The sequence below is a fragment of the Melopsittacus undulatus genome, chromosome 7 (assembly GCF_012275295.1).
Source record: "Melopsittacus undulatus isolate bMelUnd1 chromosome 7, bMelUnd1.mat.Z, whole genome shotgun sequence".
Lineage (NCBI taxonomy): Eukaryota > Metazoa > Chordata > Aves > Psittaciformes > Psittaculidae > Melopsittacus > Melopsittacus undulatus.
In genome coordinates, this window is record NC_047533.1 from 45,962,576 (window position 1) to 45,984,125 (window position 21,550).

At 42.2% G+C, this 21,550-nt stretch overlaps 1 protein-coding gene across 3 annotated transcripts in view; it reads left to right on the forward strand.

Annotated features, from left to right (window-relative positions):
* FBXW7 (F-box and WD repeat domain containing 7) overlaps positions 1 to 21,550 on the forward strand; it is a 172,808-nt gene that overhangs the window by 119,803 nt on the left and 31,455 nt on the right. The window contains exon 1 of one of the 3 annotated variants that reach the window (XM_005148950.4): positions 19,640 to 19,851. The exons of the other annotated variants lie outside the window; for them this stretch is intronic. Within the exon in view, the coding sequence (XP_005149007.2) occupies positions 19,696 to 19,851 (156 nt within the window). The 5' untranslated portion in view covers positions 19,640 to 19,695. Of the gene's footprint in view, positions 1 to 19,639; positions 19,852 to 21,550 lie in introns of those variants that run through there. 3 annotated transcript variants of the gene reach the window in all.

The window sequence follows — 21,550 nt, forward strand, 5'->3', positions numbered from 1 at the left end:
TTTCCAAAGAAAATACAAGAATTATCCTTTCCTCTGATGCATCAAAGCCCAACTCATAGGAGGGCTAAATCTCCTGGCAAGAAGGTTGTGGTAAGACTTTCTATTCAGCTATGCAGCAGCCAGTGCACAAAAGCTGGCTAAATACCTTTGGATTGGCCATCAACATTTAGCTGTGCATTCTTGACAGAAGTTTTCCGTTTGATGTGTTCCTTCTACAAGAAGAACTGCATAAACTGTGTAGAATCTTTACAATGCTTTTGGTTGTTTAAGTGCAAAGAGTGATTCTTTTTTCTACAGCAGAGAGGAATGAATGCTATTATAACGATCTCTACATAGTAGCATGATTAAAAAAGGAAGAGAAACCTACTTCATCTTAACTGAGGAGCTTATTTCTTTTGAGTAATGAGTTTGCAAGTGGTGGGCCACATTGGAAAAAGGGTCTATCCAGAATACAGAGAAATCAATATTAAAAGTTTGGTTCTATATTGTCAAAAGATGTTATCTGTGCTATAGAAAATAAGTGAGGGAATATCAGCCTATATGTTAGGACATATTTCACCTTGACTGTGAAAACTGTCACATAGTGGGAGTTACAGAGAGCAGGATGAACATTGCTTTGGTGCCAGTGATTGGCAGGTCTGGTTTGCCTGTAATTCCCATCTAGCATGGAAAGCAGCACCTGAGGTGGGAGGTGGAGGCAGGACCACCTCAGTTGGGTACAGCTGCTTTTTCCATTGGCATTAGACAGACCACAGACTTTGGAGGCATGAGCTTTGGCCCTGTCAAAGGGGAGAAGCTTTGAGGCCAAAGCAGAGATTTTGCAGTTTCTTTCCCTAAGGGCTTTTCTCTCATTTCAACTTGAGCAGAATTGAAACTACAGGGAAGAACACAGTCTGCTGTCTCTTGTCCCTGTCATAGCGGTGACATAAGCTGTTTGCCATGGTGTTTCTTTTGCAGTAAGAGCCACTAATTCATGAAAAATCTTCAGTTTCTAGAAGTATATTCAAGATCTGAAGCAGTATTTTTAAGAACAAAAATGCCATTTTTATTAAAATGTGATGTTATAATAACTCCTTTCTGGTTGGCAAATAACTTATATGCAACAAGCTGCAAATTAAAACACAGTACTTGGAACACCATGAATGCAAAATTGCATCCTTTCCTATCCCATGTGTAGGAGGGAAACCATCATAATTTGCAGATACAATGAAGCAGTGGATTTTGACATTTTATTAAGCTTTGGACGTATAATCACTCTTCAGTGTTCTCTTCAAAGAAGCCTCTGCAGAAAATAGCAGAAAATTACCATACACTGATAATGGAAAGAAGCATGTACTGAACTTCAGGCTTATGCTCTTGTTACTTGGTCCATCACATTCCCAGTTCTTTGTGTGTTGTCTTTATGGCTTCTGGTGTTCTGAGAGTAAAGTTCCTATTCATTTTTGGAACTAAAAGGACATAAATAATAATGGCTGAATTCAGATATGACACAGGTTAACAGTAAGTATAGAAATTCTTTGCTCGTAGCTCTCAAAAGCAAAGCCAATGTATTTTCCTATTTTCTTTTGTTTTCTTTTCCAAATGTACAAGTTAGCTGTATCTGACCATTATCTGAGGTTCAGTAGCTCTTGTGCTATATTTCTTTGTGGTAAAGTTAGGGTGAGAGTTGCTTTCTTTCAGTAAGGTACTTCTGTAATTACTGTCTTGAGGATTTTACATAAAAAAAGAAAAATCGTATTAAGTTGCTTTTCAGTACACATTTTGGCACAAGAAACTGATCCTAGCAAAAATGAAAGGAAAATTGTTTATGGAGTAAGAGGAGCTCTCTCATCTCAAGATGTATACTGTATTTAAAGATATCCGTGATTTATTGATGAAAGAATTATTCAAATAAACCACTGCATTCAGGTAAGTAACGATCTCTCATCTCATGTCTGCTGCAATTTTAAGAAAAACTAGTTTATGATGATGACTTCACTAAAGTAGCTGCGAGAGGAATTGCCTGTTCTGTTTACGTGACAGTGAACAGATGTTTTTAAAAACGGAGGAAAAAATCCACCCCCAAACCACCAAACTGAAGATCGGGTATTCAAATGGGAGTTTTCAAAAAAAGACATGCAGAGAGAAAAGGTCATGAATTCTTTGTACTGTCTTTGACTTTGTACTTTTTTGTATATTTGAACTCTCCCTCCCAGGATTTATTTCATATTTCAGATATCTGTACATGAGGGGTTTCTTAAAGAGCATGCAGGTACAACCTTAAAGGTGTTCTTCAAGTCAGTAGATGTCCTAAACTTCTGTAAACAGATTAGGCTGAGTTTTTTTTGCCATTTTTGTTTTGTGTGTGTGTGTGTGTAATCTTTGTTGGCAAAGTATGGTCCAAGTTATAGCCTATCATGTTGTTTCTTCATATCCATTCAGAGGTCATCTGTGACAGTGTATACTTTTACAGACAAATCACATGGATCATGAATATGCCTTCATGATAGCATACAGAGATTTTCTGGTTAAAGAAAAAGTGATGCAGATGCTTTGCCAGAGTCCTTTTCATAGAACTGATGATTATTTGCATAATAGCTTTGCTGATGTAGCCATAAAGTCTTATGCCTTGAAATATCCCAGTTTTTACCTGCTGTTTCTCAGCTAACCAAATTCTTCATTTGGTTATAGCAAAGCTGGGCTAAGAGCACTGTTGCTGGCAAAGATCTCAGTCTTAACAAGAAGCTGTAGCAGCTTAAGATACTGTTTTGTCCAGCTGTTTGGCTGCTCTAATCCCACAGCACAACTGGTAGAAGAAATATGCTAATGCTCCACAGCCATATCTCTGCAAAATCCAGGGGCTTAGTTTACACGGTTGCAGTCATTGATAAACACATGTCTAAGTCTCATAGATTGTTTGCCTGGGTAAGCTCAGCACAAGTCCTCTGTTTAAAGGGAATGCCCTCTGAAATATGCTGGCGAAGTTGTTTGTCAAAATGAAATGGATATTTTAAATAGTAAGGCTGTGCCAATCTGGCTTTTTTGATTGGAGTGGATTAGGTTGGGCTGTTTGCACAAGCACTGCTTTGCTGGCAGGCGAAAAGGATGCGTGACAGAGGACTGAGGAAGCATGCTACCACCTGGGGCACAGTGGGCACTGCTTCCACAGGTACAGCACCAGTAATGTAACCATGTCAGGATGGAGGGTTGTCGCTATTTTAGGGAGGCTCTGTTGGAATTGGTATAGCAGGAGCTAGGGCTCTAAAGTAAAATCATCTTGTGAATTGTCATGGCAGTGCACAGTATGGGGAAGGTGGTGAAGGAAGCATTTGAAGATATTGTAGATATTGTGGCAGTGGGTTTAGAGTACATAGAGTACGTAACATCCTTAATAAAAACTAGTTAGTTCTGAAACTTACACTTTTATGTGGGTGCAAATGCATGCTATGAGTAATATCTAGCAGAATGACTTTGATTTCACTGGAAAACCTTTCCATCTGGTGAAACAAGAAATGCTTCCAAACCCCATCAATAAAAAGTTACTAGAGTTTGCCTCTCTGATATATCATTTTGTGCTTGCAGAATCAAAGTGCAATTTCATTTAGTTGGCCTGAGCAATAGTAAGGGAATTATTGTGGGGTGAGCTTCAGAGCACATATCCAGGGTCCCTGAAAAGTTTACCCTTTGTCTGCTAGTACTAATTAAATCTCGTACTTTTGTTTCTCACTGCTCCTCTAACCTATCTCATAAACTGAGAAAGCAAGTCTTCACTGCAGCTGGATGCTCTTAGCTCTCTATGAGGTGACCCATGTATATTTACTAGCATGTAATTCTTGCAGAAGTTAGGCCTCTTGTATATCTACCTTGTGAGTAGGTGACTGTTGTTTCCCCTTCAGAGAGTCAAGGGATGTTGCACAAAGTCGCATGTAGCAGCACTAGAAACAGAACTCAGGACTCCTTTTAAAAAAGAAAAGAATAAATTAGACCAAAGACTTTGTTGTCTTTTGAACTGAGTAAGTGAAATGCACTGTAGCAGTACTATATATCTATCTGTTCAAAGCAGCTGCAGATTACTTGATCTGACCCATTGTACAATAGGTGTGGTTTTGTGTGTGTGTGTGTGAATGAGGTGGGACTGCCAGTACAGGAGAAGGTACTGTGACTGTGGATAGCAGGGGATACAAAACACAACCGAATTTTACAATGGGTCTCTTGATATGGGATTAAGTCATTTACCTCTAGTATTCCTCAAAGAAAGACACTCTCGAAAGTCCAGTATGCCACTCTGCAGAATTGGAATCAGGAGGTTTTAATGGTTAAAGTAGCAGTAGTGGTGGTTTAAGAGATCTCAGTTCAAATTCTGGCAGTACTGTGAGTTCCCAATGAATTGGGATCACTCATTCTACCAATAAAGAATCCAGTGTAATTTGGCTTCTGTGAGTCTGACCAGTTGGTACTGTGAACGTGTCATCTTCCAACTCAGCTATGTTGGCTGAATAAACTGCTACCCTTCAGGCTACTTGCAGGTATTTGTTATGCATCCTGCCAGCAGACTTCTGCTGTTTCAGATCTTCCACTTAAGCTGCTCATGTCATTACTTCTTAGCCTGTTTAAGGGAAAAAAAGTGCATTTATTGCCAAAAATCTGCTCCTATATATAGTTGTATAAGCCAGTTTAGCTCATTGACTGAAATTAAGGAGGGAAGAGTAACCACTTATTCTGGTACAGCTATATCTGGAAGAGGATATGCCCATGGCTTTCCAAGTCAAGAGTTGGTTTTAACTAACTTGTTTCAGAAAAGCTTATGAAAGGTAGACTGTCTTACAAGACAAAAATCTATGGATGGCTGTGGGATTGTCAGTAGGAGGAGATAGCAGCAGGCATGAAGCATGTTTCTGGAGTAGACAGACCTTCGGTATAGGATTGTTCTTCATGTAAAACATGTTTGTCAGTGGTCATCTTCCCATAGAGCTGAAAATGGGTTTTGAACTGGGAAAATTACGGTATTCTCCTTTTCTCAAAGATTTATTTCCTTGTTGGTTACAGTTTTCTACTGATGTAGTCTGAAGTCATCCTCTCTGGTCTGTATAGGAGCATTTTTATAGTGAGTGTACACTTGTAAACTTGCTGTTCCCAGCCATTGCCTCAGGGTTTCTTTACAATCAAAAGGTGGAAATGGCAACTTGAAGAAACAGTCTGATTTGTAGCCAGGTTTTCAGCCCTTTCCTCCTTTAGGTTAGTTAAGCCCTAAGGTGGTGGGTCCCTTCCTCCACTTGGTCCCACTGACCTGGGGTCTCTACCATATCTCTCAGTAGTTCTTGCTTTGAATGGGTGATTTTATTATAAGGAATAGTGATGTTATTTGACAAGCTGTTATTATGCTCATTGAGTTATCTGTTCTCTTCCTTTCCAGCTTCAAGATCACTCCCAAAAAGTACTAACAAATGTATTAGGAGCTCCTTAAAATTAGTTTAACATGAAGAAGCAAATATGCTCAATACTGTTACTGGTTTAATGCAGATCAAGATAATATTCTCACCTCATTCCCAAAGGCCTTGAAAGGAATAATGCAATTCTGTGCTGGCATCCACACAGATAAAAGGTTGTATAATTGCATTACATGGAAACTACTGCAAGCTGCTCCTCTTTTTCCTTTCATTTAAAAACATTTTGAAGATGCTAATGCTGGGGGGAAGGGGACTTGACATCTGAGCATTGGGAATTTTTTTCTTGGTTGTGCGCTCTTCCAGAGTGTGGAACTGTGGTTTTATTTTGGGGAGATGAAAAGACAGAAGAACTGGATGAAGGCTTAGAAAGACCTGTTGGGGGCATAGAGTGGTTAATTTGCATTCCTGAAATTCTTGTGTTGTCTGGAAGGAATCAGTTGATAATTTCTTTCAGGCCAAGGTTTCTGTTGGGCAGGATGGGACTTGTTCAGATATAGGTGTTGCTGTTCAAACTGAGGTTAGAGAGTACATGATACATGAGAGAAGCCCCGCTAGATGATACTGCAGCACCCTTTGTCCATCTAATTTCAACCTACCCTCAGAAAACTTCTTGACACCATCAGCTGGCTGGTTAAATGGTGGGGTCTTGCCTGGAGACCAGTTATAGATTGTTTTATCAAATGCTAAGTCTGACAGTACCTCAGTCGAGATCTCTGTAGGTATAACATGTCCTTGAGCACAAATTCTTCTCTGGAGCTGAAGACACTTTGCTTACTTATTTGCATGTTTAGGTAGATAAAAAAACTAAATTGCCAGATGTAGATAAAAAAAATAGTCTTCCAAAAGATAATGAGGATTGGATTCAGCCTGCTGGTTATTCTCAGAGTCTTTGACTGCTCTTCAACCTGGTACTCCCATTTTCATACTTGGGCATCTGCTAAACTTCTAAGTTAGAGCTCCACTTCCTTTTGCAACAGAAAAGTACAGTTTTTGTGGAGTTGGAGGGGGCATTATAATTTGTTTTTCTAGCTTTTTTTTTTCCTTCTCTTCTGAGGTGAGATTTCTTTTGCTACAAGTATCTCTTTAACCTTGGTGTGCATTGCCTCTGCTTGGAGAACAGCTTTAGGATCACAGCTCCTCAAAACAGATACTTTTTAGATTGTAATAGATGTTCCCTGGAGCTTGGAAATGGGAAATGAATTGGATTTTTTGTGTCTTGGAACTGTTGACCCATGTTTCAGATCAATGCAGGCTTTGGCTGAGTCTTCCTCTTTTCTCTTTCTCACATTTAGTCTATGTACAGCTAACTCAGCTCACTATTCGCATTTCTCTAGCTCTTTTCAGAGTGCAGCACAGTGCAGCCAGCTGTCTACCTTCTGTAAAAGAAAAAGAAATCCATTCTTAAACTAGACGCATGTAATACAGTAATGTAACTAGTTGTCATGAACGGGAAAGTGAACGAATCCCAGTTAGAGTAAATGTTCCTGCTTCTTGGTATCCTCACCTGCTGAGAAACATTTAACTTTTCTCAGTGATATGGCAAATTAAGTACTTAGCATTTTTCCCCCCTCTGTATTTTGCATAAAAAAGCATAAAGTGCATTCAGATTGTCTGGTTAATGAGATATTACTCTGAGAGCACCTAGTGTGCTCTTCACTACTTAGTAGCCCACACATCTTGCCACAGATTTGAGGGTTGTGTGTCTGAAAGGAGCAGGGTTTCAGAGAATTCTTTGAAGGATTGTGCTTATAAGGAGACTGACATCCAAATGTTAAGCTGAAATATATCTTATTATTTCAGCTTTTGACCCAGTAGTCTCTAGTACCTAAAATGCCGCTCTGAATTACAGGGGAGGTTTGTATCTTCAGTATTTTCTGTGACACATTGACTGCTCAGTATAAACTTGAGGCTGTTGGATTCCTCCTTAAATTAGCTTTCTACCAAAAAGCTGTCTTGCTTTGTGTTAATCGGAATCAGTAAATATTAGCATGCTTTTCATAAGGCACATGAAAAGACTGTTGCTGTAGTTGTGGTTAAAAATAACCCCAAACTGGGCAGATGACTTGTGACCAGGTACATTCTCGTGCTGACTTAATCAAGCTAGTGTGAACACCTTCATTTTCTCAGGCTTGTGTACCAGAGAAGAAGAGGGTTGCTCAGTGTAATGTTGCATGCAAATCCAGAGACCACCCGCTGTTCCTAAATAAGGTGATTTCAAATAATTTGTAACCAGGAGAGACTTTGAATGAAGCTTTCCAGAAATCTAGTAGTAACCAACATAAAAGAAACCCTTGTATTGGTCAACCAGTTCAGCTTTTTGAATTGACATAGCCTAGGAGTTTCTAATCCCTCTGGTGATAGTGGTCTGCCTTCTAATTTTAGTCTCTTTCAGTCTGCAGTTACTTGTAAAGCACAATAAACCAGTGGGAAAAAAATCCGCATTTTAAAACAGTTTTTGAAGAACAGGGTAGGCATGAGTCATACCTGTCCCTGCAGGCTGCAGAACTGCTGTCGACAGTTAGCTGGGAAGAAGTGTATTTAAACTTAGTTCTTGCCAATTTAAATCACTTTATTCAAAAGCATGAATGAGGTAGTAGTATTCCATTAAGACTGTTCTAATCAAACTTTAATGAGGAAATATATTTATACAAGCAGCAAATGAGCTCTTCCCAGTATTTTCTTTATAATCAAATATTCCTAAATGTTGTCTATGATTAAACAAGGGACAAAAATGAACATTTTCCAATTTGTCCCAAGGGGGGAATTCAGTGAACAACTGGGACTGGATTTAAATAACTGCATAGAGATAGGAATTTTGGTGGATAAGCGGATGATCTGGTCAGTGGCTTGTAGCACGTTTGTTGGAGGTAGATAGTAAAATGGGGATTGTTCGGATCTGGCCAGTTTTCAACGCACTAGTTTGTTCTGCATATAGAATTAGACTAAAGGGAAGAGACCACACAATAGGCAAAGCTTGCGTTGAAGGTTAAATTACAAGGAACCTAATGGTAGTCTGCACTTCGATTTTTGCCAACTTTCTGATCAGAAAACTGAGACTTCTGCTAAATACCACACTGCAGACTGGTGCTCTTGTACTCCTCCCTCCCACTCCCCTTTCCCACTTCATTCAGTCTCTCCCTGTCGCATCAGCAGGCCTACGATGTATAGCAGGATTTCTTTTTCCATTTCTGTGAGAAAGATTGGCATACATAAACTGGTTTGGCACTGATTAAATATTAGAGATGGAATATGATAATAAAAGGAAAGTGGGCAAAAAAACAACCCTAGGGATTTGTCAGAACATCACTGGCATCACTTTAGGAATGTTATAACTAAGAACATGCTTTAGCAGTTTCTTTCAGTGAAAGAGAAGGAATAGGAATTAGGACATATATTTACACAGGCTTTATTGCAGCATCTTTAATCCCTCTTTTCATGCGCTAATGTCAAATAATAGTTTGGCATCTTTCTAGGGTATTAAAATAGTTTAAGTTATGTCCCCATACAGCCGACCACGTTGGTGACTTGGACTATTCCTAGACATTCCTTCTTTGTACATTTTGTTGGCTTCATTTTTTTTTTTTTGCTAAATCAGTAACATTAGATGGGCTACGCTTCCTTCAGTAATTGGATTTGTGAAATACTAAGAGTCTCCATAACGTTACAGACTTTAAAACCATGGTTGCCATCTAATTTTGTGGTTACAAGTGAATTGAACAGCAAGCCAAAATTTTCTGAAATCTCTAATTTACTCCATCCTGTCTATAAATAATGAAATTGTGAGTTTCAAAATCCAGGAATTTAGATAACTGACTTGCTCTTTATCCCGCAGCAAATGGATTGGTTTAAGGAGCACATCAGTTGCCTCACACTGAACTGGCAAGTTGACAGAAGTTTTGCAGAAATGGTTATAATATGTGATGGCTGAGGTTATGTCAAGGTTGCACAATGCAGGTTTCCTTGAGGGTAGAAATGGGATTTTTTGACTTGTAATCTTTTAATTCGATTATAAATATTACACTATGATAAAAGGAGCATAAGATTTTACTGAATAAAATGCTTTCCAAAAAGCTTAGACACAGCAGTGGACAGGTATGGCCATTTCCTTTTTTACAGTGTAGTGTTTAGGTTTCATACAGGTAGCACTGTGTTTGAAAATCTCTCTGACACACTATGAAATGTGCCACCTTATTTCATACTTTTTGCATTTGATGGGCGATCTCTGTTAGAAATGTCTGCTCTGGGCTCGAATGTATTAGAGGTATTTATCCCTAATCTTACCTAAATGATGCTATATTCAGTGTGAAAAAATGGATTTGCAATTTGGATGAGGGACTACTTACCCTAAATTATGCAGTGCTGTGTTTCTCGTAGAGGCAGGCAAGCTGTTGTACAGTTTCTAGACTGGAAGCACCTGTTCAGGGAAGAGTTTTGTTTAGATGGAGCAGGTTTACCGACCTGCTTACTCTGCCCGTAGCCCCTTTTGACATGAAATTGCACAGCATAAGGTTAATGACAGTGGGTTAGCATGGCTTCGAAGCATCTGGCGTGACCCTGGCATGCCTAGCATTCCTTTCTGCTGTGCAAAGGTTTGGCATCAATTCCCCTGTGGCGGAAAGAATGTTTTCAGGAGAAACCAGCTCATGCGGCTCTCCCAGGCCTCTGGAGAGGGTAGAGTTGTCATGGCAGTAAGTCATGAGGATTTGTGGAACATGAGTAAATCCCTTTCTTTGTGCTCTACTCTAGGCATGGGTTGTGGTGAGAAAAGGAAGCTGGATCAAGCAGGTATAAAGTGTCATTGTCCCCTTTATAACCACTGCTGTCATTTACCAATAGGGCAGTGTGTGTGTCATGGAAAAAATGACCATTTGTGTGTACCAGAAACACTTGGGGCAGTGAAGAATATGTCCCACCAGGTGCTGAGCACACTGACCTGCACTGGAGCATGCTGTAGCCAAAGGCAATGTTGGCAGAGCTGCATCTTCGCCATATTGGCTGCTTCCAGCTGCACTGCAGATATGGCCTGGTGTGGGAGGAGAAAAGCTAATATTCTCTATGACCTGCAGTCCAGACACACACCCCCCTTGCTGATGCTTGGACATAGTATAGAAAACGGCTTCCCCTGAATTCAAGGGAAGGAGACAACGTGAAAGAGGATGGAGAAGAAAGGTAGTAAGGTGGGACAGTAAGTCTTGTTAGACTGAGATACCATGGAGAGGACAGGAGGAAGGAAACTAAATGGAGAATTGCTGGGCCAGAAGATTGATACAGGAAGCAGTGGGTAGAGGAATGGAAGACCCTGTAGCTGGTAATTACAGAGAAGTGAGGAATAAGGAAGTGATGGGGGGAGACCAGGAGATTGATGCATATTCATCAGAACATCCTGTTTCATTTTCTAGTGCTGTTGCACCAAGGATGGCATTCTGCTGTATTCCTCACCACTGGTTACCTGCAGCAGCGGGGACTTAGGCTGTACCATGCCACTGGCATGCTGAACAGGGAGTCGCTGTGTTGCCAGATGATGGGGACGGGGTTGGAACTAAATTTCCTTGACATTATAAAATTCTGCTAGGTTGCCGTGCCTAAAGTGTTCACAGGTTTGCCTTTGCAAACTTGATGCATGTGCACAAACGGGTAAAGATGTATCTTAAATGACAACCTCAGACACTCTTTTTCCACAGAATCTGTCTCTTACTTAGTGTGCACCATGCACAGGGCTGTCTTAGTAAGCAGCTTTTCAGGAGCAAAAGCATCTTACACCTGTCATTTCAAACTCCTTTGAATGCTTGGGTTTGTAACCTTTAATACTCTCTTTAGGTAACGCAGGTGGGGAAAGAGATTTGACATTTTTAACAGTTTTTTTTTTCTTCATATTGTTCCTAATTCCTTCTGGTATAGTCTGTAATTCCAGGAATTCTTCTGTCTGTAGCCTAAAGGCTCACCACTAACCCCTTATCATTCTCATATACCACAAGTGAGGGACAACAGCTATTTTGTAAATAGGTTTCTGTAGACTATGCCAGATAAGTAAGCACTTCTCTTGGCAATCAAAATTAAACTATCTCCAAAGACAGTAAAAATGGAAAACTTGACAGCAACCAGGCAGTAGATACCAGTGCTCTATTTGTATTCAGTGCGAAGGATGGATGTTTTAGAAAGCCTTCCAAGTCCAAATAGACTTTTCTTTTTCTATACAAAGGTGATTTCCCAACCTGCTTATATTTAAGTGAAAACAGTTTGACCACTGGTGTTCAAAGGCGGAAATGCACGCTTCACCAATTTGGAAACATTCTTGTCAATATAAACAAAACCAACTCAGCTTTATGGTTGAAATACTGTAGAAAAGAACTGATCCTTGTTAGGTTTGGTTTCGGTTTTGTTTCTTTTTTTGATGTTGTGGTCAATATCTGTTGGGCAGCAAGAAGGGCTTGTGCTTTGTGCTGCTGTGGCAGGATTTAATGAGTCTCGGGTGCATGGTTTTCTGATTTTACAGACTATATCGCAGGCAGGATCTGTGAAGTTACTATAATAGGAACATAAGATAAAATTACTAAAAATGGTATTTTGGAAAGCAACATGTAAGCACCTAAAGAGTAAGGTGTGGACTTCTGTCTTTGTATTGTCCCAGACTGAATACTCTGTGCCCAAGTGGTATCTGGTTGCTGGTGCAGCAGCCCCTGCCCTTGGCTTCAGTGGTGTATAAGGATATCCAAAAGAGCTGACCAAGGGATGCATGGTGCCATCTGCCTCCACAGAGCAAGGGTGGGTGCCAACTGGTTGGAGGGGCTGTTCCATGGGGTAAAGTGACACCAGGCTGGCTGGCCACAGCCACCTGTACAGTATCACTTGGGCTTGTGCAGGATGCAGTATGCAAGGTCATCTCTTTGGGGAAACTTGGGGAGGTGCTTTGGTGTCTGAAGCAACTGCTGCTGTGTCTCGGAAGCACAGCCCTGTTCAATGTGAACTTGAGTGATTAGCACGGCCATTACTGTATCTATAAATAGAATTCATCTTACAATATATTAAGTTTAATGATATAATAAATAGATTACAGTTAACTTTAATGGGAGCACAATGAATGGAGATGCAGTCCTTATGAAGATCTGCTGCCATTAGTGAATGTTTTGCAAGATGCATTATATGTAATACCACCTTCTTCCTTTGAAAAATGAATAATCTAACAATATTGAGGAGAAACAAAACAAAAAAGCAACTTGTAATGTTCCTGTTGCATGGAAAATGGTCAAGTACATGAAAGTGCGGGTTGCATTAGCAACTTTAACTCTGCTCCTTATGAATATGCATTATGAAAAATGTTTATTATATGATAACATTGCTAGTTTTGAAACAAACCATACAGGATTTCTCTGTAGGAAGCTTGCATGTGGTTACTGTCACAGGGAATTAAAAGCGACGTGAAGCCTAGCTCCACTAATATTTTTATTTTCAATTTTCTTTAACAAGGAAAAAAAATGCTTTGGGAAGAAAATATTTTTGATTGGGTTTAGGGATTTCTTTCAGTGAAATAATATACAGTTCTAATGAGACAAGCTCCCTGGAGTTTTAACATGACATGTTTAAGGAAGGTTGACATTATACCCCCTGCCTGTGGTTCACCTTGTTGTGCTTGTTTTATGTTAAAACTTTAATATTTGAGCATCCATTTCCATTTGACAGAGACTTAAGTATGTTTGTCAATGCAAATAAGTCTCTCTGTGGTAGTAATACAGCCCCAGAGGTTGGGTGAACAAAGCCTAAACCCCAGTTCCTTGCCATTTCAACTGAGGCTGTAGTTTGGCAAGCAATCAAGGTAGCTCTTCTGGGGGCTTGAGGAGGTTACAAAGGCAAGCAGGCTGTACCTTTTGCTATGCTGGGATGGACATCTGCATGGCTCTTCAATGGGTGAGATGGGGAATCTGAAGTGGCTGACAAATAGCCTGGCGAAAAAGTCAATTGCCAGCCCTGGTTGACCACACAGCCATACAGTGAAGACTGTGGTAGCACACCTGAGAAGGTGACATAGTCATAGAAATGAATGGCCAAGGGCAGCCACAGGTGCAGGGACTGCCATTCCCCCTCCCTCTAGTAGTTGTGCTGACTTAAATGCACATCAAACTGTAGTGGAGAGAATGATGCCTCTAGGTGTAAATAATAGGCTTATGCTCTCTGCATGGGACGCTCAGGTCACAGCTCTTCATACCTTTTTCTCAGTGGTGTAGCTGGCCCAGGAAGTTAGTGCCCTGCCTGTGAATTGCTCATTTGCTTCTGGCTCAGTTGTTTGTGACGGCATGGTGGAAAATTAAGCCACTAACTGGTTCTAAAAAAAAATAACCCAAAGGGAAAAACTTAAAACCATTTCTCCTCACCTCACTTAATGAATCAGGTTCACAGAGCATTTCTATGGATGTTTGTTCCTGTAGAAATAAGGGCAAGAGCCATTCAGGGGTGGGAATGAGCAGGTGAGACTAGGACATCTTTAAGCTGGTGTTGCCACCGAGAAACAGTGTGTGGAACTGTCCTCTTCATATAAATGGGTGTGTGACAGCTTTGGCTGTACTTCAAAATAGCCTACGCATCAAAGCATATGTTGCAAGTTCTGTGCCCAACTACAGGCAACCAACAAAGAGGACAGGAAGTATGACCTTCAGAGGGGAGTTCTGCTCTGCTGGAGACATGGTGATGCCATGTTATATTAAGCCTGTCTTTGCAGTCTCCCTGCTCTTAAAACAATTTGAAGCTTATTCTTAATATCTAGTGCTGAAATCTGTAACATACACTTCATGTATAAATCCTTTTCAAACCTATTTTTGCAGCCATTAACTAGCACACTTTTAATATATTTTAAAACTTAATATTTTTTAAAGGCAAATGTTAAAAGGAAGTTGTTTAATGTAAATCTCTGCTACAGATATATAATTTTAAAAACTGTTTGTAATCAGAGTTCATACTATTTTAATAAAATCAGGCTTTATTAAGAAATATTAATCTGATTTTTCAGTTGCTGTCTATGCCGTTACCTTCCCTGCAAAAGCAAATCTTAGGGGTATTTAGAATATTGTTTAACTACATTACCTTACTTTGCATGGAAATAATAGTAACGTGTGGGAAATTCCAGTTTGAAAGCAGTCTTCAAATGCTTTGCCAAGAAGCATTATGCAATTAATAAAACAATGCAGTAATACCTATCATGCTTTGTAGCACTTATTCTCCACTCAGGTAAGCTTTAGAAGACTTATTCCAATTTACTGTAGTGCCAGCGTGTCCGTCCTTCCATAGTAGTTCCTGTGACTTTCCCTACTCCATCCCAAACCTTAAGTTTATCAATACTGCAAAAATGTGTCCTTGATCAGGAAGCTGCTGATCAGTGTACACTGTAATGTGGAGGATTGTGTTTGACTTGGACTGCACAAGATCATAAGCCTGTATTTCTTTCTCTAACGATGTTGAGGGAAACATGCTGGCGTGGTCCTTTGTAAGCCTGCTGCAGGCAGTGCAAGCCAATTGAGTAGAAATTTCTCCATCTAAACTGCTTCCAAAGAGTAGATCTTCCTTCATGCTCAGAACGTAGCAGCTAATGGTCACAAACTGGTGCACTTAAATTCATTTCTTCCAGTCTGTTCTGTTACGTCAGTACTAACTCTATGTTCTACACAAACACAGTTACACCTCTGTGATATAACAGCCTTAATGTCAGTGCCTAGCCCAAGCTGAACCAGGGGAAACCATGAGAACGTGGGATTTCTAAGATCCCAGTGGGTCACTTGTTTCATTTCATCATCCATTCAGAAAGAAAAAGAAAGATCTGACAATAATAGTGGTGCCCTTTTGTAGCAGAAAGGCCTGCCCTGCATTACTTTGGAACATGTTTAGCACTTGCTGTTGTATGGCATTTTTTCTCCTCTTCTAAGACTTTCTATACAAGTTAGACTCTAGCATCTGCTTTTCTCATCGACTGAATGAGGAACTTAGGCTTTTAAATGTAGGTGTGCTAAGCTAAGCTGTAGTTAAATGTCTAAAGCAGATGGCAGAAGTACCTCTCTGTGGGCCCAGATTCTTGCTTGAATGGGAGCATTTGGCAAATTAAATGAAGTATGTGGTTGGATGAAGAGGTCAAATGTAGAAGACAAAGCGTTGGCTGCTGCAGCTGCCCAAACTAGATTACCAAGCAGAAGGGAAGTGTTTAAAACCTAAGTGGGTCTATACTTCAGAAAGGGAAAAAGAAGTGTGACTATCCTTCTCCGGTCATCTTCACTCTCTCCAGGGTAAGGCTTGCACAGATAAGGATTTGGCCCCACTTGATTAGAGTGTTTGGTTTCCCTGGTGGGAAAAAATGCAATCCTATTAGACAACACACAAAAATCCCTCTGAAATGTTTCTAAATGAGTCAGTCTGCTAAACGTCTGCTAAATGTGCAGAGTACACAGAATCCCTTCTGGCACTGTCGTGAATGATGCATTTACCAATATTAATGGAGATACCAAACCATATTGCTCCGCAGTTCCTCCTGCACACATTATGCTCCTAACACGCATATGTGTATGTGAAATGCCAAATACGGTTTTTGCATTCTACGGTTTAACCACCAGTGTACTTCCAGAATGCTGACTGGCCATTACCACGGCCAGCCCATCCTGTGGTCTCTCAAAAATGTTTCTCCAACTAAAAAAAACCCAAGAAAAATGTTGTTTTTTGGTCTGTTGCACTGTAATCTCTGTTCTTCTGGGGATTATACAGCTCTGCGGGTGATTTCTGTAATTCATTCTAGTCTTTCATTAGAAGTAATAGACGGTCTTAATTACAGCAGGCCACATGACAAACTGGTAAAGGTGCTAGAAATGGTGCCAACAGGGTAAGAATTGGATGGTGTGAATTTTTTTTAATTAAGAGCTGGCAGAACTGACAGGAAATAGGATTGGACTCCTGTCCACTGGAAAGTGTCATTTTGGTACAGGCGTTTTTGTAAATGTCATGAATTTTATGCTGGTTATGGTTTGAGAAACTTGAAAAATCATCTTCAGCTTAAAATAAAACCAAGCTTTGAAGCTGAATGTGTCAAATAGGGAAAGAAATACAGCAACTTTGGATTTATTTTTTTTTTCCTCTTGGCATTGTGTTATCAACTGTAGCCTTCCTCAGTGTACCTTGATTTACTTCATACCATTAAGTATTCTTAGACCATATTAAGTTACTGCAATAAGGATTGTTGCAAATGTCAGTAGCGATATAAATTATCATCTCTGCTACTTGTTGTGAGGCCCTCAAAAGCATCTGAAGGGTTGGGGTCTTATTCCCCTACCACTGTATTTTCCTGGAAGGCACAGAGTAAAGGTGCTCAGTCTTCCCACGTTTGCCAGTTTCCCACTACTTAAGTAATTTCTTACAATTGAGTGTTTGGTGTATTCATGATGCAACTTACCTGAGGACAGGGAAGTCCTGAAAATGAAAGGAGAAACAGAGAAAGCCCTTTCTGGACAGTGACAGTAACATAACAGTAGGTGCCCTCAAACTCTACTGGAGCAGGTTCCTCTCTGTCAACTGTGGAGGGCCCAAGCTGTGGTTAGGCATTTTGGGGAAGAGCAGACACCCAACTAGAGTGGTCTTGCAACTACCCAGATACCGTTGAACTTAGTTTGAGGTAGAGAGGATGCTTCTTTGTAGAGAAACAAAAGTGGTACCACGATAGAGGAAAAATACTAAGTAAGTGAGAGCCATATCTGTATCCGTATGGAATGTTTGTCTCTTGCTGTGAGAAAGGCAGACTGCTAGATAAAAGATGGCCACCATTCAAATGTCAAAATCTGTCTGTGGTATCTGTTTCTAAAATAAGGTAAACTCCAAAACCTTTTGTGCCAAATAAGTACCTGATATGCCAAGTTTCTACTACTAGCTAATGATCATTTGGGTTACTGCATGGGTCCTGACTGAGGCAAAGAGATTAACAGTTAAGTCAGTGTTTTTCTACCATGAGAGATTATCTGCCAATCATTATCAAAAGAGAAGGGATCAGCATTAGTAGTACTCTGAAAGAGAGGAAAACAGTAATTTCTAATTATTATTCAACTCATTGACTGCTTACTCCAAAGCACATTTTGTTCAAAAGCTGTATCTCACTATGCTGTCAGGTTCCACTTGCCTTTGGGCTGGGGAGAGGATGATCCCTGAGGATTTCCTGACAGTGCCCAATGTGGTGCTGGAGAAAGGGTGTTTCCCCTCTGCACTGAGTGTGTTCACAGGCTGGTGAAGGGGCAGCGAGAACTATGAACATTACATTGCATTATGCATGCATGTGTATGAAGCATTTTGAAATCCCCCCAGCAGTAATGTTCAATTCTTTCTGATGATTTGCGTATTAATTTCCTTCCTGTGATTATTTAATGTGTATATGCAGCCCATGTAGGTTTTTTCGTTCCCTTTTGCATGTGATGCGCTAGCAAAGGAAGACAGTAATAGTCTCCAGGGATGTGCAGCTCTGTTCATTTCTGAGGTATGAAGTCAACCCAAGACCATTTTGTTCTCATAAAATATACAGCACTGCAGTTTAATGGGTAATGGCATAAATGCCAAGATTTGATGGGCAGAACCATTTTCACTGGGAGACAAGAGAGACTATGAGCACTCAGTGTTGGAGGGAGATCTGTAAACCCATATTTAAGCAGATCTTGCGTACTACAGGGGTGGTGATTTTGCTTTACCTGAGTGTGCTAACACTGGGCATGCTTAGCTGTTATAGGGTAATAATACATATGAGTTGGGCTTTTTAAGCACAAAATGGGAAGCTGACAGGTTTTACAGAAAGTAATTCCACTCCTTTAGATGTATGTTCCTTTTCCTACTTTTGTTGTAATGCTCTGGGTGATAAAGATGGTTTCCCCTCAGGTTGACGGGAGCTGACTACATGTTTGCTTCTGCTTGAGCACATCGGTCTCAAGGGCTGCTGAGCCACTCCAGTTCTCACTGCAACTGGGGAAAATCAGTGGGGAATGTGGCACCTCCACATCATGTGCTGAGTATGTGTATGGGAGTGCTGTGCTCTGCTCTGCTCCTCACTTGGGCTCAAAGGCTCAAAACTTTGTGGAAGGGGAAAAAAATGCAAACCGAGGAAATTTGCAGAAACAGGAGTCCCTCTGAGTTAAAAAAAACCATACCCAAACAAGCTGCCAGGCTGCTGTGCTGATCGCAGGTATCTGTCTGAGAGCCCAACCATATGTCAGGAACCACAGTGCCCTTGAATCAAACCGTAAGGGTGAATTGAACGGGTTTGTTGGTGCGCACAGAGTAGGAGACCGAAAAAGGAGCGTTACTTTAGCAAGTAATTACCCGAGGCTTTCCTTATGCTTGCACTGAAACACAGGTGAGAACCCTTCACACGGAATTTGAAGAGCCGAGCTAAAATGGCTTGGTGTCGGCGGAGGGTTGGCTTTAACGGAGAGGGGAGCCAGTGTGCGCGCAGCCCGATCCAGGTGCTCGGGGAGAGGAGGGGAAGGGGAGGGAAGGCGGGCAGCCTGCCTCCCTGCCTGGGAAACCCGAGGGGAACCCGCTCCACCGCCGCTTTGCTGTGCCTTTAGTCTTTTAACGCGTATTATGTAATTGTTGGATGCGGTTCTTACAACTCTGCGGTCCCTCAGCCCCGTTTATGCCATTGTGTAGCCAACAGAGGGTATTTCAGCATCTCCCCACATGCACACACCCTCCCCTGGTGGAACTGTATTTCAAATTATTCCACACGAACCGCACTTTTGAAGGACTGATTTGGGTCCGTTCACGGAACGCATTCACGTACGAGTCCAGCCAGGCACGCTTGAGGGCGATGGTAGATGGTATAATTATAATTAGTGGAAATGAGCTTGTTTTGCTCCCGCTTGGAAAACCGTGAAGCTTGTGCGGCACCGGGGGAATGGGGGGGGGGAGGTCCCGGTCTCCGACGGGAAAATAGGGGGGGAAATAAAGGGAGGGAAGGGTAACCCCAACTCACTGGGCGCTATTTTTATCCCCCACCCCCGATCTTCACCACCCGTTCCCCGGGGTGGGGCGGGCAGTCGCCGCCGGGGCCCGCGGCTCCCTCCCGGCCGCGGAGCCCGCAGTGCCGCGCCGCCGCTGCGGAGGGAGGCGGAGGGGAGGGAGGGAGGGACGGACGGGGGGCGGGAGGGAGGCGGGCAGCGAGGGAGGGAGGACGGGCGGGCAGGGGGAGCCGGGCTCCGCACGGCGCAGGCAGGGCAGGGCCGAGCAGAGCCGGGCCGAGCCGCGCCGCCGCCGCCCGCCGTGCCCGAGCATGTCGGCGCGGGAGGCGGTGACCTACCTGCCGGAGAAGGGGCTGTACTGCCAGCGCCTGCCCGGCCGCCGGGTCCGCGGTGCACCGCAGCCGCGCAAGGGGAAGCGCGCCGACACCATGGGCTTCTACGGCACCCTCAAGATGATCTTCTACAAAGTGAGTGGCTGCCCACCCATCCGCCCCGGCTGCGCGCCCGCGGAAGCAGGGAGGCAGACAGAGAAGGAGAGAGGGGCGGGGGCTGCGGGGGGCGCGCATCTCCCGCGGTGTCACTCCGCGCCGGCGGAGACGTGCGGCAGGCGCGGGGCTGAGGCTGCGGTGTGCAGCCGGGGAGAGCTGCCAGCGCTCGGCGGCGGGTGGCGATGCGGAATACGGAATACAGTTCGCTGCCCCTCTCAGTGTTTTTTTGATATGCTGCAATCTCAGTTATTTGGATAAATAAACGCTGTCTAAAGGAGCGGTGTTTCCCAGAGACAGATTAAATAGTGACGGGGGTGTTTGCTCTGCGGTTTCTGTTTTTCGGTTCCACAGACACCTTAGCAATGTCTGAATCTTGTCACCAGACGTCTCTGCTGTAGAGAAAGTTTTATCTTCTCCTTGTGGTAAACGGCATTTTTGACCGTGTATTTACTTAGCACGTTCTGAGATGCTGGAAGTCTGGCGGTGCAGTGGATCCCATGAGAAAGTTCCCTGAAATACCTGAAAAAAGCCCCAGACCAACCGCAAGAAAATGGTGAAATCATTGTTAGGCAGTGAAATAGGAAACTGCATATTGTTTATTCTGCTACCGCACAAGAGTAAATCCCTACAGCTGCTCACTCTGCTTGCTGCAGGCTTCCTACTTCTTATTTTAAGGTGTGCTTTTGGGAAACTACATCTCCCTCTTGTGAGAAGCAGAAGAGGGATGTGATGATGATAACCTCTCGGGAAGGCAGGCTGGAAATAAATATTTCCCTTGAACAAGAAAAATCCTTTCTGAGAAGTCTATCACGAAATCTGAAATTAATGCTCAAACATCATATTTATGCTCCCAGTAATGTTGGTGGCTCACTTGCTTAGCCCAGCAATGAAAGATGATATCCAAATATTTTTCAGGGATGCTCACATCTGGTTTTCTTGGGGGAAGCACCAGGGGCTGCTCTTCCCGGGGCGTGGGAAGCGGGGAGGGTGAGGTTGGTGGTGGTTCAGCAGCTCTCAGGGCGGTTCTGGCTGAATGCTGCTCCGGTGAAATGCTGTGGAGTGTCCCATGCGAGGCATGGGCAAGGAGACACAGCCACAAGGCAAGCTCCTCTGGCTGCCCTGTAGCTGCTACGGTAAAAATGAGACCAGTTAGTCGTAGTTAGCTTTCCTTTGTAATCACTAATGAGGCAAAGCACGAGATCTTCAGCGTCTGTTTCTTGGGAAAACCATAAAGGGGTTTTAAAAGTAAAAAAGAAAAAAAACCCCACAACAGAAGTATATGGACGATAAGCTTTAGTGAATCCTGTTGGGGGTTTGTTTTTAGGTAGGTAGATCGGTATAGTAAATGGTTAAAGAGCTATGGTATAACATAGCATTAAAAAAGATCAAATCAGTCGTGTCAGAAGGATGCCAACTTTTAAACTGTGTCTTAAAGATATCTGAAAAAGGGAGCAAATGGTCACACTGAAGTCTGAATTGTTGTACGAGTGCTTCATGTATTCTGCAGCTCACAGTTGTAAACAGCAGCAGGCATTCTTCTGCTGGCTGAAGTGTTTTGGCGTATCCCATCTTAAAAAAAGAAAACCAACAAACCCTCAAGAATCGCATTTGGCACACGTATGTCTCGCCGAGTCCAAGAGCCTGTGGTTAAAGATTACCCAAATATGTAGAAAGTAAT